Here is a 16179-nt window from a genome sequence, read left to right on the forward strand (position 1 = left end):
CAGGACCTAAGTGATCCTCCCACCTCAGCCTCCCAAGTAGCTGAGATTACAGGTGTGAGCAACCATGCCTGGCTCATATTCATATATATATATATATTTATCTATATGAATATATATATATGAATATATATATGTATATATATGAATATATATATGAATATATATATGAATATATATGTATATATATGAATATATATGAATATATATGTATATATATGAATATATATACATATATACACACACACATATTTGCACATATATATATATTTTGTAAACACATATATTTCTCTACTCTGGCAGCTGAGAAGACTTAGAAGCAATGACACTCAGTAGCAATTAACAAAACCCACCACCCCAGTCTTGGTTTCTAAAATCATTCTCCAATGAAAGAACCAGGGTTTCTGGATAAATGATTGGGCTCCCTAGGATTGAGGGAGGAAATGTACAAGATAAGCTGGAGCATCTAGTAGTGCCAAAAAGTGAGAAAGTACTCACACACACACACACACACACATACACACACACACACACACACACACAAAATGATGGAAGTATGTCAAAAAGATAAGCTGTCAGTAGCCAAAGCTAGAACAATTTGAGCAGCAAAATAAATAAGGCAGTATTGGGTCATTATCTACAATATGCAATAAATATCTTTAAGTCCATATAGATAAAAATAAATGTTAAATAAATAAATGAATCAATGAAAATACACAAATATGTATACAGAAGCATTTCAAATAATTTATATAGCTTCTCCATCCTTAAGGAGGTAGAGAACAACTTCCCACTTTTTAAGTGTGGGCTGCATTTCATGACTTTCTCTCAAATAGTTCAATATGGATAGGAAAAGAATAAAAATAACTTTACAGTGGAGAAACCTGACAAACCCTATCTCCAGCCAAGTGACCAAGGTCAACGTCAACAGCAATAAAGCGTATTATAGGATGTACCCTTGACAGGATGTGATGAACTTTGGATTTTACCTCCGTAGTCTTCCTCCTAAAAATGCATTAGCCCAAATCTAATTTTGAGGAAAATATCACACAAATATCAACTGAGGGATAATCTGCAAAATATCTGAGGGGTACTCCTGACAAACGATTATGGTCTTTAAACACAGGGAAAGCTTCATTGTGAGAAACAGTCACAACCAAGAAAAGCCCAAGGAGACACAATGACTAAATGTAAGGTGGATCCTGGATGCGATTATGGAAGAGAAAGTGACAGGGAAAACCTGTGCAAAGCTGCACACAGTACAGATTTAGTTACTAATAACATATCAGTGTTGGCCTGTTAACTGTGACCAGTGCCCCATACTAACATAAAGCACTAGTAATAGTTAAAACTCAGTAAGAGGTACAGCAACTCTCTGTATTATCCATCTAATAATTCTGTACATCAAAAACTGTTCTAAAAAAGTTTATGTTTACAACGTAAGGTGTGAACCACAAATATCTGAAATTATTTAGAGAGTTTATTTTGCCAAGGTTGAGGATGCACACCCATGACACAGCCTCAGGAAATCCTGATGACATGTGCCCAAAGTGGTGGGGGCACAGCTTGGTTTTATACACTTTTGGGAGACATGAGATATCAATCAACATATGTTAGAAGTACATTGGTTCCTTCCAGAAAAGTGGGGACAGCTCCAGCTTGAAGCACGGACAGGGCTTCCAGGTCTCAGGTAGGTGAGAGACAAATAGTTGCATTCTTTAGAGTTTCTGATCGGGTTTTCCAAAGGAGGCAATCCGATGTGCTTCTATTTCAGTGAGCAACGCGATGGCTTTGAACAGAATGGGAGGCAGGTTTTCCTTGAGCAGTTCCCAGCTTGACTTCTCCTGTTAGTTTAGTAATTTTGGGGCCCCAAGATTTTCATTTTACAAAAGACAGAAAAAACAAATCTCAAAAGTAATTTTCTTTTCTTCTTTTGTCTTTGTTTCTGTTTTTGAGACATGGTCTCACTATTGTGCAGGCTGGAGTGCAGGGACACAAACAAGGCTCACTGCAGCCTTGACCTCCTGGGCTCAACCCGTTCTTCCCTCTCAGGACTCGGAGAGTCGCAGCACATGCTGGGTCTACAGGCACGTGCCACCATGAAAGTTTTCTCTTTAACTCCTTTTAGAGACAGGGTCTCTCTTTGTTGCCCAGACTGGTCTTCAACTCCTGGGCTTAAGCCATCCTCCTGCCTCTGCCTCCCAAAATGCTGGGATTACAGGTGTGAGCCACCACGCCCAGCCTCAAAAGTGATTTTCATTTTAAAAATAAAAGCACCAGGTTCTTAGCACCAGCAGCTCTTGAAAATGATCTGTTAATTGGATTAAAACTTAAATTCCTGTCATATGAGAGATGGACTTCACAGTGGAAACTCATTGCCCAGTGGTCAGAAGGCACAGCTTTTTATCCTGGTGAATCTAAGGCATGTTAAATTTTCTCTTGGGTTAGAATGGGATAGTTACTGGATTAGGTGATCTCTTGTACTTCATAGGTAGTGTCTATCTAGGTCTGGGTTACCTGAGATAGTAGAATGCGAGAGGCACATGATGGACTATTGCAGAGAAAGTCCAGCAAAAAAAAAAAAAAAAAAAGATATTAAATCTGGAATATACCATTTAGGTATAAATGAGTGTTTATTGTAAGGATTTAACTTGCTTTTAAAAAAATTATTATGAAATTTGGTCTTGCAGAGCTATACCAAAAAAATAGCATAAATGTAAAAAATTATAGATTTAAAACTCCATAACCATATAGAAGATAGCAGAAGTAAAATTCCAGAAATGTTTACGTAACAAAAAGGAAAATCACATTGCTGCAGTTTTTAAAAAACAGAACACAGTCTCTGATGTTCAAAGAAGAAATATGAAAAATAGACATTTTGGATATGTAAGGGGAAATGAAATTGCTGAAGTAACTCCCCTAAAAGAGAAAAATTTAAAGTGATCATGAAAAAAATGTTTTTAATTTAAAAATACTTTGGTTACTTAGCATTTTTATTGAAATATTAAAATTTGTTTTCACAAAAAAGATATGACTCATAAGTCAATTGTGTTATTATTTTCCCACGATAGTTCAGAATATTAAGCAATACTACTGATTGTTTTGTGGTTTTAATGGCTTTGTTTCTGAACAGATAAGCAGCATTCAGCTATTCTCTATTTACTGCAAATTGCATGAAGTACGAATGGAAAATTAGCTTGGTAAATACCTAGTTTGGGAAGAACTTTAAAATATTGAATTATTGGAATCATAAAGATAGTACAAATATTGCCATTAATAGATGATTTAAATGTTTTACTTTGGTTTTCCCTGGAATAGAGCTAGTAATATAACGCACCTGTTCACTTTATCAGTGCCAACAGGCAGCAGTATGTATGTCTAAAGCTTGGCCCATAAGGCTCATATAATTCTTTTTGATGGGGTCAAGGAGCTAATATCTTGAACATTTTTAAATACAAGAGCTGACATGTTCCTCTTTGCCAACTTATTCAAACATACATTTTCCACAAGAATACGAAACTGTATCTGAGTGCAGTACATACTTTTTCATATTCCCAAGAGCAACTTTGTGTTACTTTTAGAAGAAATGCTATTAATTCTTTTTCTAAAACATTTTCACCATAATTATAGCAAATGTACAGGGACTAGGAATGGTGGGAATAGTGATATTTATCACATGGAAAATGGTTGCTAGCTCTGAATCAATATATCATTCTATCTGCTAGCATAATACGAGCTCTACAAACTTGAGCAGCATTGTTGATCCACATGAACAGCTTATTTTTAGATCTTCTAAATGCAACCAATCAGTAATTTATCATATGTGGACTGAAAGTTCAGTGTATTTCAAGAAAAAAAAATAGCTCCTTTGTTCAAACTTCTACCATTTTGGCTACTTTAATTCTGAATCAACTAAGTATTTCTTTTCATTTGGTATAAGAATGTCAATAATGCACAAAACATCAGTTTCTGTCTTTCAAGATAGTTTAATCACTTCAATTTTACTTCTATAACCATGGAATCCCTATAAAATAAGGTTCCCTGTTAGCATAGTACTTATAAAACAAAACAAAGTCACACTCCACTCTGGAGACATTTAATGGACTGCTTCCACTGACAAAGAATTAATCCTTACATTAGAAATCATTTCCATTAAAATGAAATTCCCTTTATATAACGTATACAGCTAAATTTGTAAAGTTTGTAAATAACTTTCATTTTGCATTTGTTAATGAAATGGTTCATACTATCAGACTGAAATCCATATGGCGTGTGTGTGTGTGTGTGTGTGTGTGTGTGTGTGTGTGTGTTTAGAGACAGGCTTTCACCATGTTGCCCATTCTGATCTCCACCTCCTGGACTCAAGCAATCTGCCCACATCAGCCTCCCAAGGATTACAGGCATGAACTGGTCCGAAATCTACAATTTTTAAGTGAATTATACTTATGAGCCCATTTATTTTTGGGAATTGTAAAAATTAGTTAAGATCAGGAGCTATTACTGTAAATTAATAGGATCTGGGAAAAGAAGAGAGTGGGAATAATAACAGAAAAATATGGTAGGTTGTGAAAAACATTACAAAGTAAACGCAAAATACTTAAATAATTTTACACGACTAATTTGCTATCCTACACTGTACATTGGGTTGTACTTCATCTTCTTCTTCAACTCATTCCACTTGGTGGCTTTTCTTTCCAAGGAAATTGTAGTATGAATTTGTAAAAGACTTAGGAAAAAAAAAAACAAAAGATAATTGGGTTTGTCAATGTAAAACGAGTCATTTTTTGAGCACGCCCTTCCAGTTATCTGATTTTACAGAAACTCTGGGACTTTCACTGACTTTAGCTATTTTACAACTATGGAATTTGTAGAAAATGATAGCTGTGCAAATGCTTCTTTTCCATATAAGTGCAAGTTGGAATGCAACAGATTGTTATCCTACAGATAGTGATTAAATTTGCCAGTTTTTCTATCTATTTATAATGTCATTTCAGCATTCCTTTATGACTATGTAAGTAAGGGTTGAATTCTTCTTTGAACTTTACTTGTTCTCTCATTCATTTATCAGTTAAATAAATCTTTGGCATGTATTCATCTTATATCTGTATGAGTGCCATGATTACAACTTTTTAGAAAAATTATGATTTAGCATGTCTGTGTTCTTAATGAATGTAAATGACAAAATAGGATTTTATTGAAGAAAGATCCTTGTTTCTAGTTTTTTAAGTGAAATGAAACTATGATAGTTAATAATAATTATTTGAATTTTTTTAAAGTAAACCTTTATGAATGATAAAAAGTAAATTTTCTCTTATTGATTATAAGGGATATAATGTCATACACTCTCCATCAGAAGTAGAATTGAAATTTCTTTATGTCACAGATCACAAGGAGAAACAAGACAAGCAGGCCAACACTGGCATGCAAAGTGATTCTAGGATACATGGTTGTGTAAAATTGACCCCCTTTCTGGTTCAGATGACATATCTGGCAAATCCAGCCTCAACAGATTTGAAAAGACCTGTGTGGTGCAAGTGCTTTTAATTCTGTCTGACACCCTGAGAGATTGTGAAGCTGCCACACTGTCAGTAAGTTCATACTCCCATGCATGTTGCCTTCTGGCCCTCACCAACTAACTTCCTAAGGGTGTGAGGAGCCTCAAATGAAATCACTGATTTCAGTCTAGTTCTGTATGGCTTCTTAATCATTTAAATTGACAATACTTACTTGATGCATATATATTTAAATTACTACATTTCACTAATGATTAGGAGATTTTTAACCAGTATACTATGCTGCGTCCCAATTATTCGTGTGTGTGTGTGTGTGTGTGTGTGTGTGTGTGTGTGTGTGTGTGTGTGCGTGGTTTCAGAGACAGGATCTTAACCTACCACCCAGGCTGGAGTACAGTGGTAAGATCATAGCTCAATGCAGCCTCAAACTCCTGGGCTCAATCAATCCTCCTGCCTCAGCCTCCTGAAGAACTGAGACTATAGGTGTTTGTCACTATGCTTGGCAAGTTTTTTTATTTTTTTAGAGACAGAGTTTCACTATGTTGCCCAGGCTAGTTTTGAATTCCTGGCCTCTAGCAATCTTCCTGCCTCGACTTTCCAAAATTCTAAGATTTCAGGCATGAACCATCAGCCTTGTCCTAGTAATGTGATATTTTAAATGGATTAACTTCTATACAAAAAATTATGATAATCAAGATTTGGAAGTACTTGAATTTGATAAGCTATTTTAAATTATACAGTTTTAAAATGAATGTTAATATGATCCAAAAACTGATTTCTATGAGTAAAATTATTCCCACCTTGAGTTATCAAGTATCTTAGTTGTAAAGAGCATGTCATATTTTTAAAAATTTAATTATCAGAGCTATTTTGAGGACAAAGAAATGTCGGCAATTACAAAATATTTCATTTTTTATTTGGTCGAAACTACAAATCTTAGCCAAAAAATACATTAAAAATAGAAAATGTAGAATAAAATCTCCATTTTAGCTTTACTCTTAGAGAAGACCACATCATCTCTGTAGTTTTCATTCAGATCTAAACAAAATTGTCTAATTTCATGCGGTTATGATTCTGTCTCATTATAAAACTAGATGAAGAAAAGAGACTTTGATCTGCAAAGAGCTGTTCAAACTTTAGTAAGAAATGTTAAGTATATTAAAAATATAAACACTATGGTTTATTTGAGCTTTATTGTGTACTAAATAAAAGTAAATGTTTGCTAGCTCACTTTTAGCTTCAATGCTTCTAACATTTATAAATACCGTTTTTATTTGTTTGCCGATTCTACTAACATGAAGAAAAAAAAGTGAAATAAAAGCCTAAGTGAGAAAAAACAAGACTCTCATTTTCTGGCTCACATTCTAAACATGTTCTCAATGGAGAAGAGTTTAAGTACATACATACTTTCTAATAAATAAATGGACTCTCTGTGAGAAAAGGCAACTAAGTTAATAACTTAATGGTTTCCTAATTAGGACCTTGCAGTTTTACTGTAAAGAACGGTCATCTGTTGGCTTCAGAAAGATCTAAAATTAGCCGGGCCCAGTGGCTCATGCTTGTAATCCCAGCACTTTGGGAGGCCTAGGTGGGCTGATAACCTGAGGTCGGAAGTTCAAGACTAGCATGAACAACATGAAGAAATTCTGTCCTACTAAAAATACAAAATTAGCCAGGTGTGGTGACGCACGCCTGTGATCCCAGCTACTCAAGAAGCTAAGGCAGGAGAATTGCTTGAACCCAGGAGGTGGAAGCTGTAGTGAGCTGAGATCGCACCATTGTGCTCCAGCCTGGGCAACAAGAGCAAAACTTTGTTTCAAAAAACGAAAAAAGAAAGAAAGAGCTAAAATCTAAGTATAAGCCAATAATAAATGAAAATACGATATAATACTGAACCCCTAAGAAAGATAGTTCACATGTTTTACAAAACTCAAACTGAAAGTCAGTAATGGATCACATAAGCTGGAAAGATTTTATATATTTTATTTCAGACAAAAAGTTATTCTTGAGAGTAGATGAATAAGCAAGACATAAACCTATAACTAAAAGTTTTCTCTTTACGTATTTTATATGAAATTGGAAATTTTAAGCAAAATTAGGATTTTTTTATGATGCATGCAGTTACTCCCTAGAAAGAAAGTTGGAAAAGACACTTCCAGCAGAGATTCTTGGCACTTAAGATGCTTATGAATCAAATGGAGATCATGTTAGGATGCCGATTTTGATTATTTGGGTCTGGGCTGAGCCCCAAGATTTTGTATTTCTTACAAGACCCCTGATGATGGCAGTGTAGTCAGAGGACCACAGGCTGAGGAATAATAGCCTTTAAGTACTTTAAGTGAAAAGGCACAAATTCTCAACCTTCTTGCCACTTTGAGCATTTACATTTGTGTACAACATGTACATTTACATTGAACATTGGTTTTTATGGAGAAAATAATCCTATTTTTCTTGGATAAGAACTACAAAATTAGAAGACTTATTCTAAAGTTCTATCATCAGTAGGCAGCCCATGTCTTGGTCTAGCACCTCAGTACTTTCCAGGAAGGAACATGGGATTAGACCTAGACAGGACATATTACAAGACGCATCAAGCATCACTCTTGTGGAGGTGGCCCATCACCCATAGATCCACTGTTAAATGAGGAATGCTGAACCAAGAGCTTGGGCAACCGCAAAATCCTCTTATGCAGCTTTATTGTTGTACACCTTGAACATTGTCTCTTCCTCCTCTTGGACAACATTAATTTTTTTAATGTATTCCACTCAATTTCTGCATCAATTTTATTAAATTGAAATTTAGAATTAGTGTTCCAACCCTCCAATTTTTTTGCCCCATATATTTTGACTTTTCTAATCTAAACTTGGAAAATCTATATAGTATCTTCCTTTTTTTAGGCTTTTTCTTAATTTTTAATTGATAGACCATATATATATATATATATATATATATATATATATATATATATATATATATATGGAATTCATATAATTTATAAAGATCATTGTAGTGTAATTGGGATATCCTTCACCTTAAATATTTGCCAGCTCTTTATGCTAGAAACTTTCAAAATATTTTCTTCTACCTATTTTGAAATATACAATAGATTATTATAAATTATAGCAGCCTACTTAACTAACACTAGGTCTTATTTCTTCTATTATATTGTATGTTTATACACATTCATCAACCTTTCTTCATCCTTCCCTCCACACTACCCTTCCAGGCTTCTGGTAACCACCAATCTACTCTCCATCTTCACAAGATCCACTTTTTTAGTTTCCACATGTAAATGAGAACATGCAACATTTGTCTTTCCTTACTTGGCTTATTTCACTTCAGATAATGACCTGTTCCAGTTCCATCCATGTTGCTGCAAATGACAGGATTTCATTCTTTTTTTATGGTTGAATAATATTCCATTGTGTATCTAAACCACAGTTTCTTTTCCATTCATCAATTAATGGGCACTTAGGTTGATTTCAAATTTGGCTATTGTGAATAGCGCCACAATAAACATGGGAATGCAGATACCCCTTCAATATTGACTTCGTTTCTTTTGGGTATATACCTAGCAGTGGGATTGCTGGATTATATGGTACTTCCGTTTTTTATTTCTTGGGAAATCTCTTTATAGCTTTCCATACTAATTTACATTTTTTCTTTCCTTTTGTTATTCCTTCTCCATGTGCCTTTAGCAAAGCTATAACCAGGTTCAAATAAGTATGCAAACCAGAGATGTTAGAGCCTTAAAGGGGTGCTAAGCACTCTGATTTTCCTCTCCAAGTGATACTTGAAAGCAAGTGAGAGTTCAAGTATGGGTACACTGTTCTGAATAAATGGCCTAGACTACATAGCACATTCAGGGGGACACTTAGAATGCTTTTAAATAGATTCACACATGTAAGAATTTTTTGAGAAATAGATTCTGTCCTGTGGAGAAGTTATATTCAAATTAAATTTGTAGTACCTATGTGCTGTGTGGTACCACAAAACTGTTCCTTCCACCCGCAGTGGATTCGGATAGCTAATTTAGTGGCCTTGGTGGTCTGGCTTCAGACCAAGTTTTATGGAGTATGCCCACTTGTTTCTCTGAGAGTTCCCAAATAATTTGCCATCAGTCCAAAGTTCTGTGACACAGAACACCCTTGGATATCTCCAAAAATAATAAATCCAGAAGTCGAAAAAGTTTCCAAGTGAAATCTACCATATATTTAGTCGTTGGGATAGCCCTTTGCATAATGGCATGCATGAATATCATCCCTGATGACCACTTGTCCATGAATGGATGCATACCTGGTATACGTTGTTCTTTTAAAAAGAACAATGGTTGTGTCTTTTTTTTGTGCACACACCCATGTAAACCATATGATTCTCATTTATTTGGATATCAACAAATGTTTGTATATGAAAATATATATTAGTACCAGGTTTGTGCAGTTTTACCTTCATGTTCAGGATCACTGCAATGATATGCAGTATCTCTCTACCAATGAGGACCAAAAACTATTTTGCTAACATACTACTTATTATCTTTTTTTTTTTGTGGACATGACCATTGAAAACATACAGACTAGAAACCCTACAGGTAGATGGAGAAAGCCCAAATGAGTGCTTCATCCTGTATCATAGACTGATTTCAGACTATATTAGAAGACAGCCTTAAAACTCACTTCTTCCATGTAGTTTTTCAGTGAGTATCCTCCTCCACTTGAGGCTTCTCCCTAGTGGTAAAGAGGAAAAGAAGTTGAAAAGGTCAGGAGAAGGAGAGAAAAAGAATGAAAGAATCATGGAGAGTGAGATCTGAAAGCAACACCAAAGATTTGCTATTCTCCCACCTTCTCAGTTGATATTTGTGGAATTGTTAGTTTGCCAACTTCTTACTCTTTGAAAAAGATAAGATTTTTTGCAAAACAACAATATATCAAGTGGATCCTTTTAAAATATATTTTGAAAAACAGCAATATGTTTTTCAAGTGGATCTTTTTAAAATATATTTTATTTTATTTTAAGTTTCAGAATACATGTGTAGGACCTGCAGGTTTGTTACATAGGTAAACGTAAGCTGTGATGGTTTGCTGTACCTATCAACCGAACACCTATGTATTAAGACTTGCATGCATTAGCTATTTATCCTGATGCTCTTCTGCCCTCCGCCCCCCTAACAGGTTCCAGTGTCTGTTATTCCCCTCCCTAGTTCCATGTGTTTTCATTGCTCAGTTCTTACTTATAAATGAGAACATGTCATGTTTGGTTTTCTGTTCTTGTGTTAGTTTGCTGAGGATAATGGCTTCCAGCTCCATCCATGTCCCTGCATAAAACATGATCTCATGTTGATCTTAATTCATGCTAACAAATGAGCAGCTAGAGTAACTAACTAAATGTTGGAACAGAATGCTAAACAAATTGAATAATATTTTTTGTTATTAATGTTATAAATATAGTCTTATAATTAGATTAAGAAAAGAAGTCACAGATTCTGTATCTATAAATTTGTGTAAAGACCTAATACATAGACTTTAAAATATTTTTTTAGATAGAGGACAGACCATTGACCTTTATATCTAGTCTTTACAGTAAGTCTTTCTTAACTTATTAGTACGTAATTAGTAAATTCTCTTTCATTTGTGTCTTTGCTATCACTTCACTAAGCACTAGTAATCACAGATTCAAATCATTGAAATTTATAAAATCAAATTAAACATATATCCCAAACTCATCTAAACATTGGTGGTCAAAATTGTCAAACAACTTGGTGTTTTGGATAAGTTATACCTTTTTATACTCCATGATGAGAGACATTTGAAAACAAATTCTGAAATATCATGAAATGATAAATTCTAGGGCACCATATGCGTTTAAAAGATAAATAAATGTGCTAAAAGCTTACACTTGTTTCAACAGAATCTTTTTAACATTCCAAAGACCAACACACATATTATCTCATTGAGGCCAAGACAGTCTCAGGCAAATTTGATACTTAGGGAAATTGAAGCCAAGAGGGGTAGAGTGACGTGCCCTAAGTCAAGGAGCAAGTGAAAGAATTGCTTGGACAGGATTCTTGTCCAACACTCTTTTTTTTTTTTCTGGGCTCACTGCAACCTCTGCCTCTGGGTTCAAGTGATTCTCCTTCCTCAGGCTCCCAAGTAACTAGGACTACAGACATGCACCACTATGCCCAGCTAATTTATTTTATTTTTTTAGTGGAGACAGGGTTTCATCACGTTGGCCAGGGTGGTCTTGAACTCCTTACTTCAGGTAATCTGCCTGCCTTGGCCTCCCAAGGTTCTGGAATTACAGGTGTGAGCCACCGCTCCCAGCCTAGTCTAACACTCATCTATGTCACTGAAATACAACAATTTAAAACATACATAATTAAATTCATTTTAATTTTTTAAAAAATTGTGATGTATTCTTGCAAGCAGTTGGGGAAGAGAAGAGGAGGCATGCTCACGTCAAAACAAAAATTGAGCCAGAAATAAAATGCTGGTAATCCCCACACCCTAGAAATCACAGGTTAAATCACAAAGGTGGTAATATTTCTTTCTAAATCACATTTCCACTAACAAAACATTAATATGCCAGAGTTTAAATGTTTCTAAATGCTTCCAAGCTTGCAGGATTTTCAGTAGATAAGATAGTGAAAGAGATGAGATAGTTCTATTTGTTTAAAGCATGAAGTTTTGGGAAAAATTAAGTTCATATAAATCCCTCCAACTGTGAGGAATATTAAGTTGAAGCATGCAGAGAAAGCTAAGAACTTACTTCAGATAAACTGTTTCTTAGAGGCAAACTTGCCACACTGTCTCCCCCTCATTCAGACAACTAATCTGGGAGTGCTATGGGCTGTTCCCACATAGCTCTTCCACGACAGAACCAGCCCTTTGTGTACTAACCATCCTTTCTCATTTGCCTGGGTGGTTACGGGTAAGAGGACAGTGTGGCATATTGCTCCAAGTTACAGTTGTGCTTTCTGGAGCAGCCAGTGTGGGAGGCTTGCCTGGCTGGCCTCTGCACATTTGAGGGCTAACAGTGAGAGGATGGTGGAGAGCAGTTTCGGGGAGCTCACTAAAGAAGGCAATGTGTTTCCTTGCAGCTGGAGTGTATGTTTTTTCTCATTTGTCTAGACATTTGCAGTCTTCTGCTAAGACTTGGTGATGACTGTGGGTTTTGTTAATGATCGAATATAAACAAAGCAAGCTTCTTGACAGCCTTGCATCTTTCCTTAGCGTCAGTGTCATATCTACACCACAGGAAAGGAGGAACCTACACAACACCATTTGTTTCAAGGGCCATACAACCAGAGTTTGTTGTACTGCCATTCACGAAATGGGTGACACCAATGAATGAGGAACATAAAGTAAGAGACTCTGAGGGGCTGGTGCAGTGGTTCATGCCTGTAATCCCAGCACTTTGGGAGGCTGAGGCGGGCAAATCACTTGAGGTCAAGAGTTCGAGACCAGCCTGGCCAATATGGTGATACCCCATCTCTACTAAAAATACAAAAATTAGCCAGGCATGGTGGTGTGCCTATAATCCCACCTACTTGGGAGGCTGAGGCATGAGAATTGTTTGAACCTTGGGAGGTGGAAGTTGCAGTGAGCTGAGATTGCACCACTGCACTCCAGCCTGGGCGATGGAGCAAGACTCCGTCGCAAAAGAAAAACAAAAATAAAGAGTCTTGGAGGAAAATACAGAGGAAACTAACACTTTGAAGAATGCAAGTGTGGTACAAGGCCAAGTGGACAAAAGAAAGAATAAGGCATCAGGATCTCTGATTCATAGGATCAGAAGAGATGGCCCCAGTCAAGAGGCTTGATCCAATACATCTACCTCAGGTTTCCCATTTCCAACACCAGACCAGTGAAATGCCAGCATTCCCTCCTTCGTCCTGCTGGGAGTGCTGATGAAATAAAATCCCCTTCAAAGCACAAAGCTATCAGTTTCTGTTGTCCTTTTCTTAATTTTAAAGAATTGACATTTTAAATATCAAGACATTCTAACAACATAACATTTTGGTAATGAATGAAAAATGCCATAATGCAATTTCCCTTGAAAAAGAGGGGAGAGGATACAAGGAGAGGCAGGCAGGGGTGTGTGAAGGAGGAAAAGGAAAGAACACATGGAAATTATGTCTTCGAAAAAAAAGAAACAAGAAAAGATATTTCCTGAAATGTGGTTTCACTTATTGTAAATATTTAATATAGCCATTGTCGAGATAAGTGTTTAAGGAAAATTAGAAAATATTAGTATGTTGTAAACTCAGAGAAAAGGGGACAAAGAGGCTGATGTGATTACTGCTTTACATATGGCGTGGGATGATGGCTGTCAGAAATCAGGCTCTTGTCATTCCTCTGGTTATTTTATAGTTAAGGAAACATTCTCAGTGAGATGGAAAATCGTAGAGTGAGGGGGGACTAGACCCACGCTGTCCTCAATCCATTGCCATTGTTATACCATGCTTCTTTTATTTCAATCAATAAGTATTTTCTGCTTATCTTTTACTAATCCTTAGACAAAATGCAAACAGACCGGCACTTGTGTGTCAGGTACATTTATTCACAAACGTTATAAGTCTAAGACCTCTGAAGTTAATTTTCTTTAAAAAATTCCATGAGAACCCTACCTCTACCAGCATAATTTTTCTTCTCATCTTTTCCCAAGGAAATGAAATAATAATTCTAACCTACAGAGCAGCCTCTTAAGAACTACCTGAGGTATATGGAACCCATAGAAAAATGGGAGCTGGATATAAATGGCCAGGGCATTTCTGAACCCAAGGGACCCATAAAACTTCACCCATCATTTTTTTCTACAGGTATTTATTAAGTACTTGTGTGCCATATACTGTGTTAGGTGTTGGGACAAAGAGCTGAACAAGAGTTAATTACTACTATAAAAAGTTTACTTGAAAAAACATGTACAAGTGATTAGAATACAAAGCAAAAGTTATTTGCTACCAGTAATATCAAGATACTGTGGGAAAAAGTAAGATGAAAAGCATCTCATCTTTCATTTTTTTTTAACAATCATGTAATTAGCACTCCCATGGGGGCAAGTAAACAGAAACAGCATCTGGCATATATATATATAGGTCTGAAAACAAACATAACAATTTATTTGATACATCAATAATTCAGACTTGAGCTTTCCAAAAATTTTTGAGTTTCTAAATCATTGTACCTAATTTTTTCATTAATTGGAAATAAATCACTGCCTGATCTTTTGGACATGAATAGTAGTTTGTGCCTATAGAGGTTGTAGCCTCTGCACACATGTGATGAAGGAGACAAAGTAGAAAGAGTGGTGCCTGAACAATATATATTTATATATATATATTTGTTGTTGTTTTGTTGTTGTTGTAATTGTTTAGTCCTGAAGTCTTAGTCATTAGTCCAGATAAAGGAACTGCTTACAGAGGAAGACGCATATTAGGAAGAAGGAAAATTTGGGGTAAGGGCCCAGACACAACAGTGGAAATATGTGAAATCACAAGCATTACAACGAAGAGCACCAATTATACCACGCACTAAAATGTATGCTGTATTTTCAGATAGAGAGATATCAACATCATATATCACTTCCTAGCTTCATACTATAATCTCCTGTAATGCAGCTGCTAACACGATGGTCACATGTTGTGTTTTCTAACTGCATTGTTACACAGAGTTACCAAATTATGACAGATGACGAAGAGATCGAAATTCAGGATTTTGAACTCAACAACCTCTATAGGCAGAAACTACTATTCATGTCCAAAAGAACAGGCAGTGATTTATTTCCAATTAATGAAAAAATTAGGTACAATGATTTAGAAACTCAAAAATTTTTGGAAAGCTCAAGTCTGAATTATTGATGTATCAAATAAACTGTTATGCTTGTTTTCAGACCTATATATATATGCCAGATGCTGTTTCTGTTTAGTTACCCCCAATGGCTTTTCATATTGTTTACAATATTTTTGAAAATTTGCTCACAGTCTTCGGAATAAATATAGCATCAATGAAGACCACCGTTCTCTGAAACTGACACCTTTAACCAGTAGATACTTGATAACTTCAGCATTGCTAAGGACAAAAACACAATGGCATTTGAAGATAAAATGCTATGATTCATTCTGCAATATCATTTTTTCCAAGTTTTTTATGTTAAACAGTTCTTTTAGTGGTTAATGCCTTGCCCTTAAAAGGATGAAAATACGAAGGAGCAACTGTGTGACTAAGGACTACAAATTAACACTAAGAATGTTAAATTTTAAATGACTTCAGGCATTTTAGTGTTCTTTCCTATTTTCTGAAAAGTGACTATTAGCTGAAAAAAAAAAGGCATTACAATTTTTCCCTTTCCTTCACTACAATGTGAAAAAGTGGGAGGGCAAAGCCAGGAAAAAGGGGCTCCGTATTTGGAAGAGTGGTGACTTTTATCAGTGGATGTTGAACAAGATAACGGACAGAAGGAGAGAATGTAACTGTTAGAATGAATGCATGGACTTAGAAATAGACTAAAGTACACATTATTGGTCAACTGACTTTAGAAAGATCCATTTAACATTGAACTAGTCATTGCATCAGTCATGTATGTTCTCTAATATTTGTTGATTATTATGTCAATAAATAATATTTCACTATTATGTACAAAAATAATGTTAATTCATTCTTTAACTCTTTT

The 16179-nt window shown here is 35.5% G+C and overlaps 1 protein-coding gene across 4 annotated transcripts in view; it reads right to left on the bottom strand.

Moving 5' to 3' along the window:
- CUNH8orf34 (chromosome unknown C8orf34 homolog) overlaps window positions 1-16179 on the bottom strand; it is a 440182-nt gene that overhangs the window by 31825 nt on the left and 392178 nt on the right. For all 4 annotated transcript variants that reach the window (XM_017544836.2, XM_017544823.2, XM_017544830.2 and 1 more), the window contains one exon: window positions 10185-10235. In XM_017544836.2, coding sequence (XP_017400325.1) covers window positions 10185-10235 — 51 coding nt within the window. The remainder of the gene's footprint in view (window positions 1-10184; window positions 10236-16179) is intronic.

Source organism: Cebus imitator, unplaced genomic scaffold (genome assembly GCF_001604975.1).
Source record: "Cebus imitator isolate Cc_AM_T3 unplaced genomic scaffold, Cebus_imitator-1.0 Scaffold9, whole genome shotgun sequence".
NCBI lineage: Eukaryota > Metazoa > Chordata > Mammalia > Primates > Cebidae > Cebus > Cebus imitator.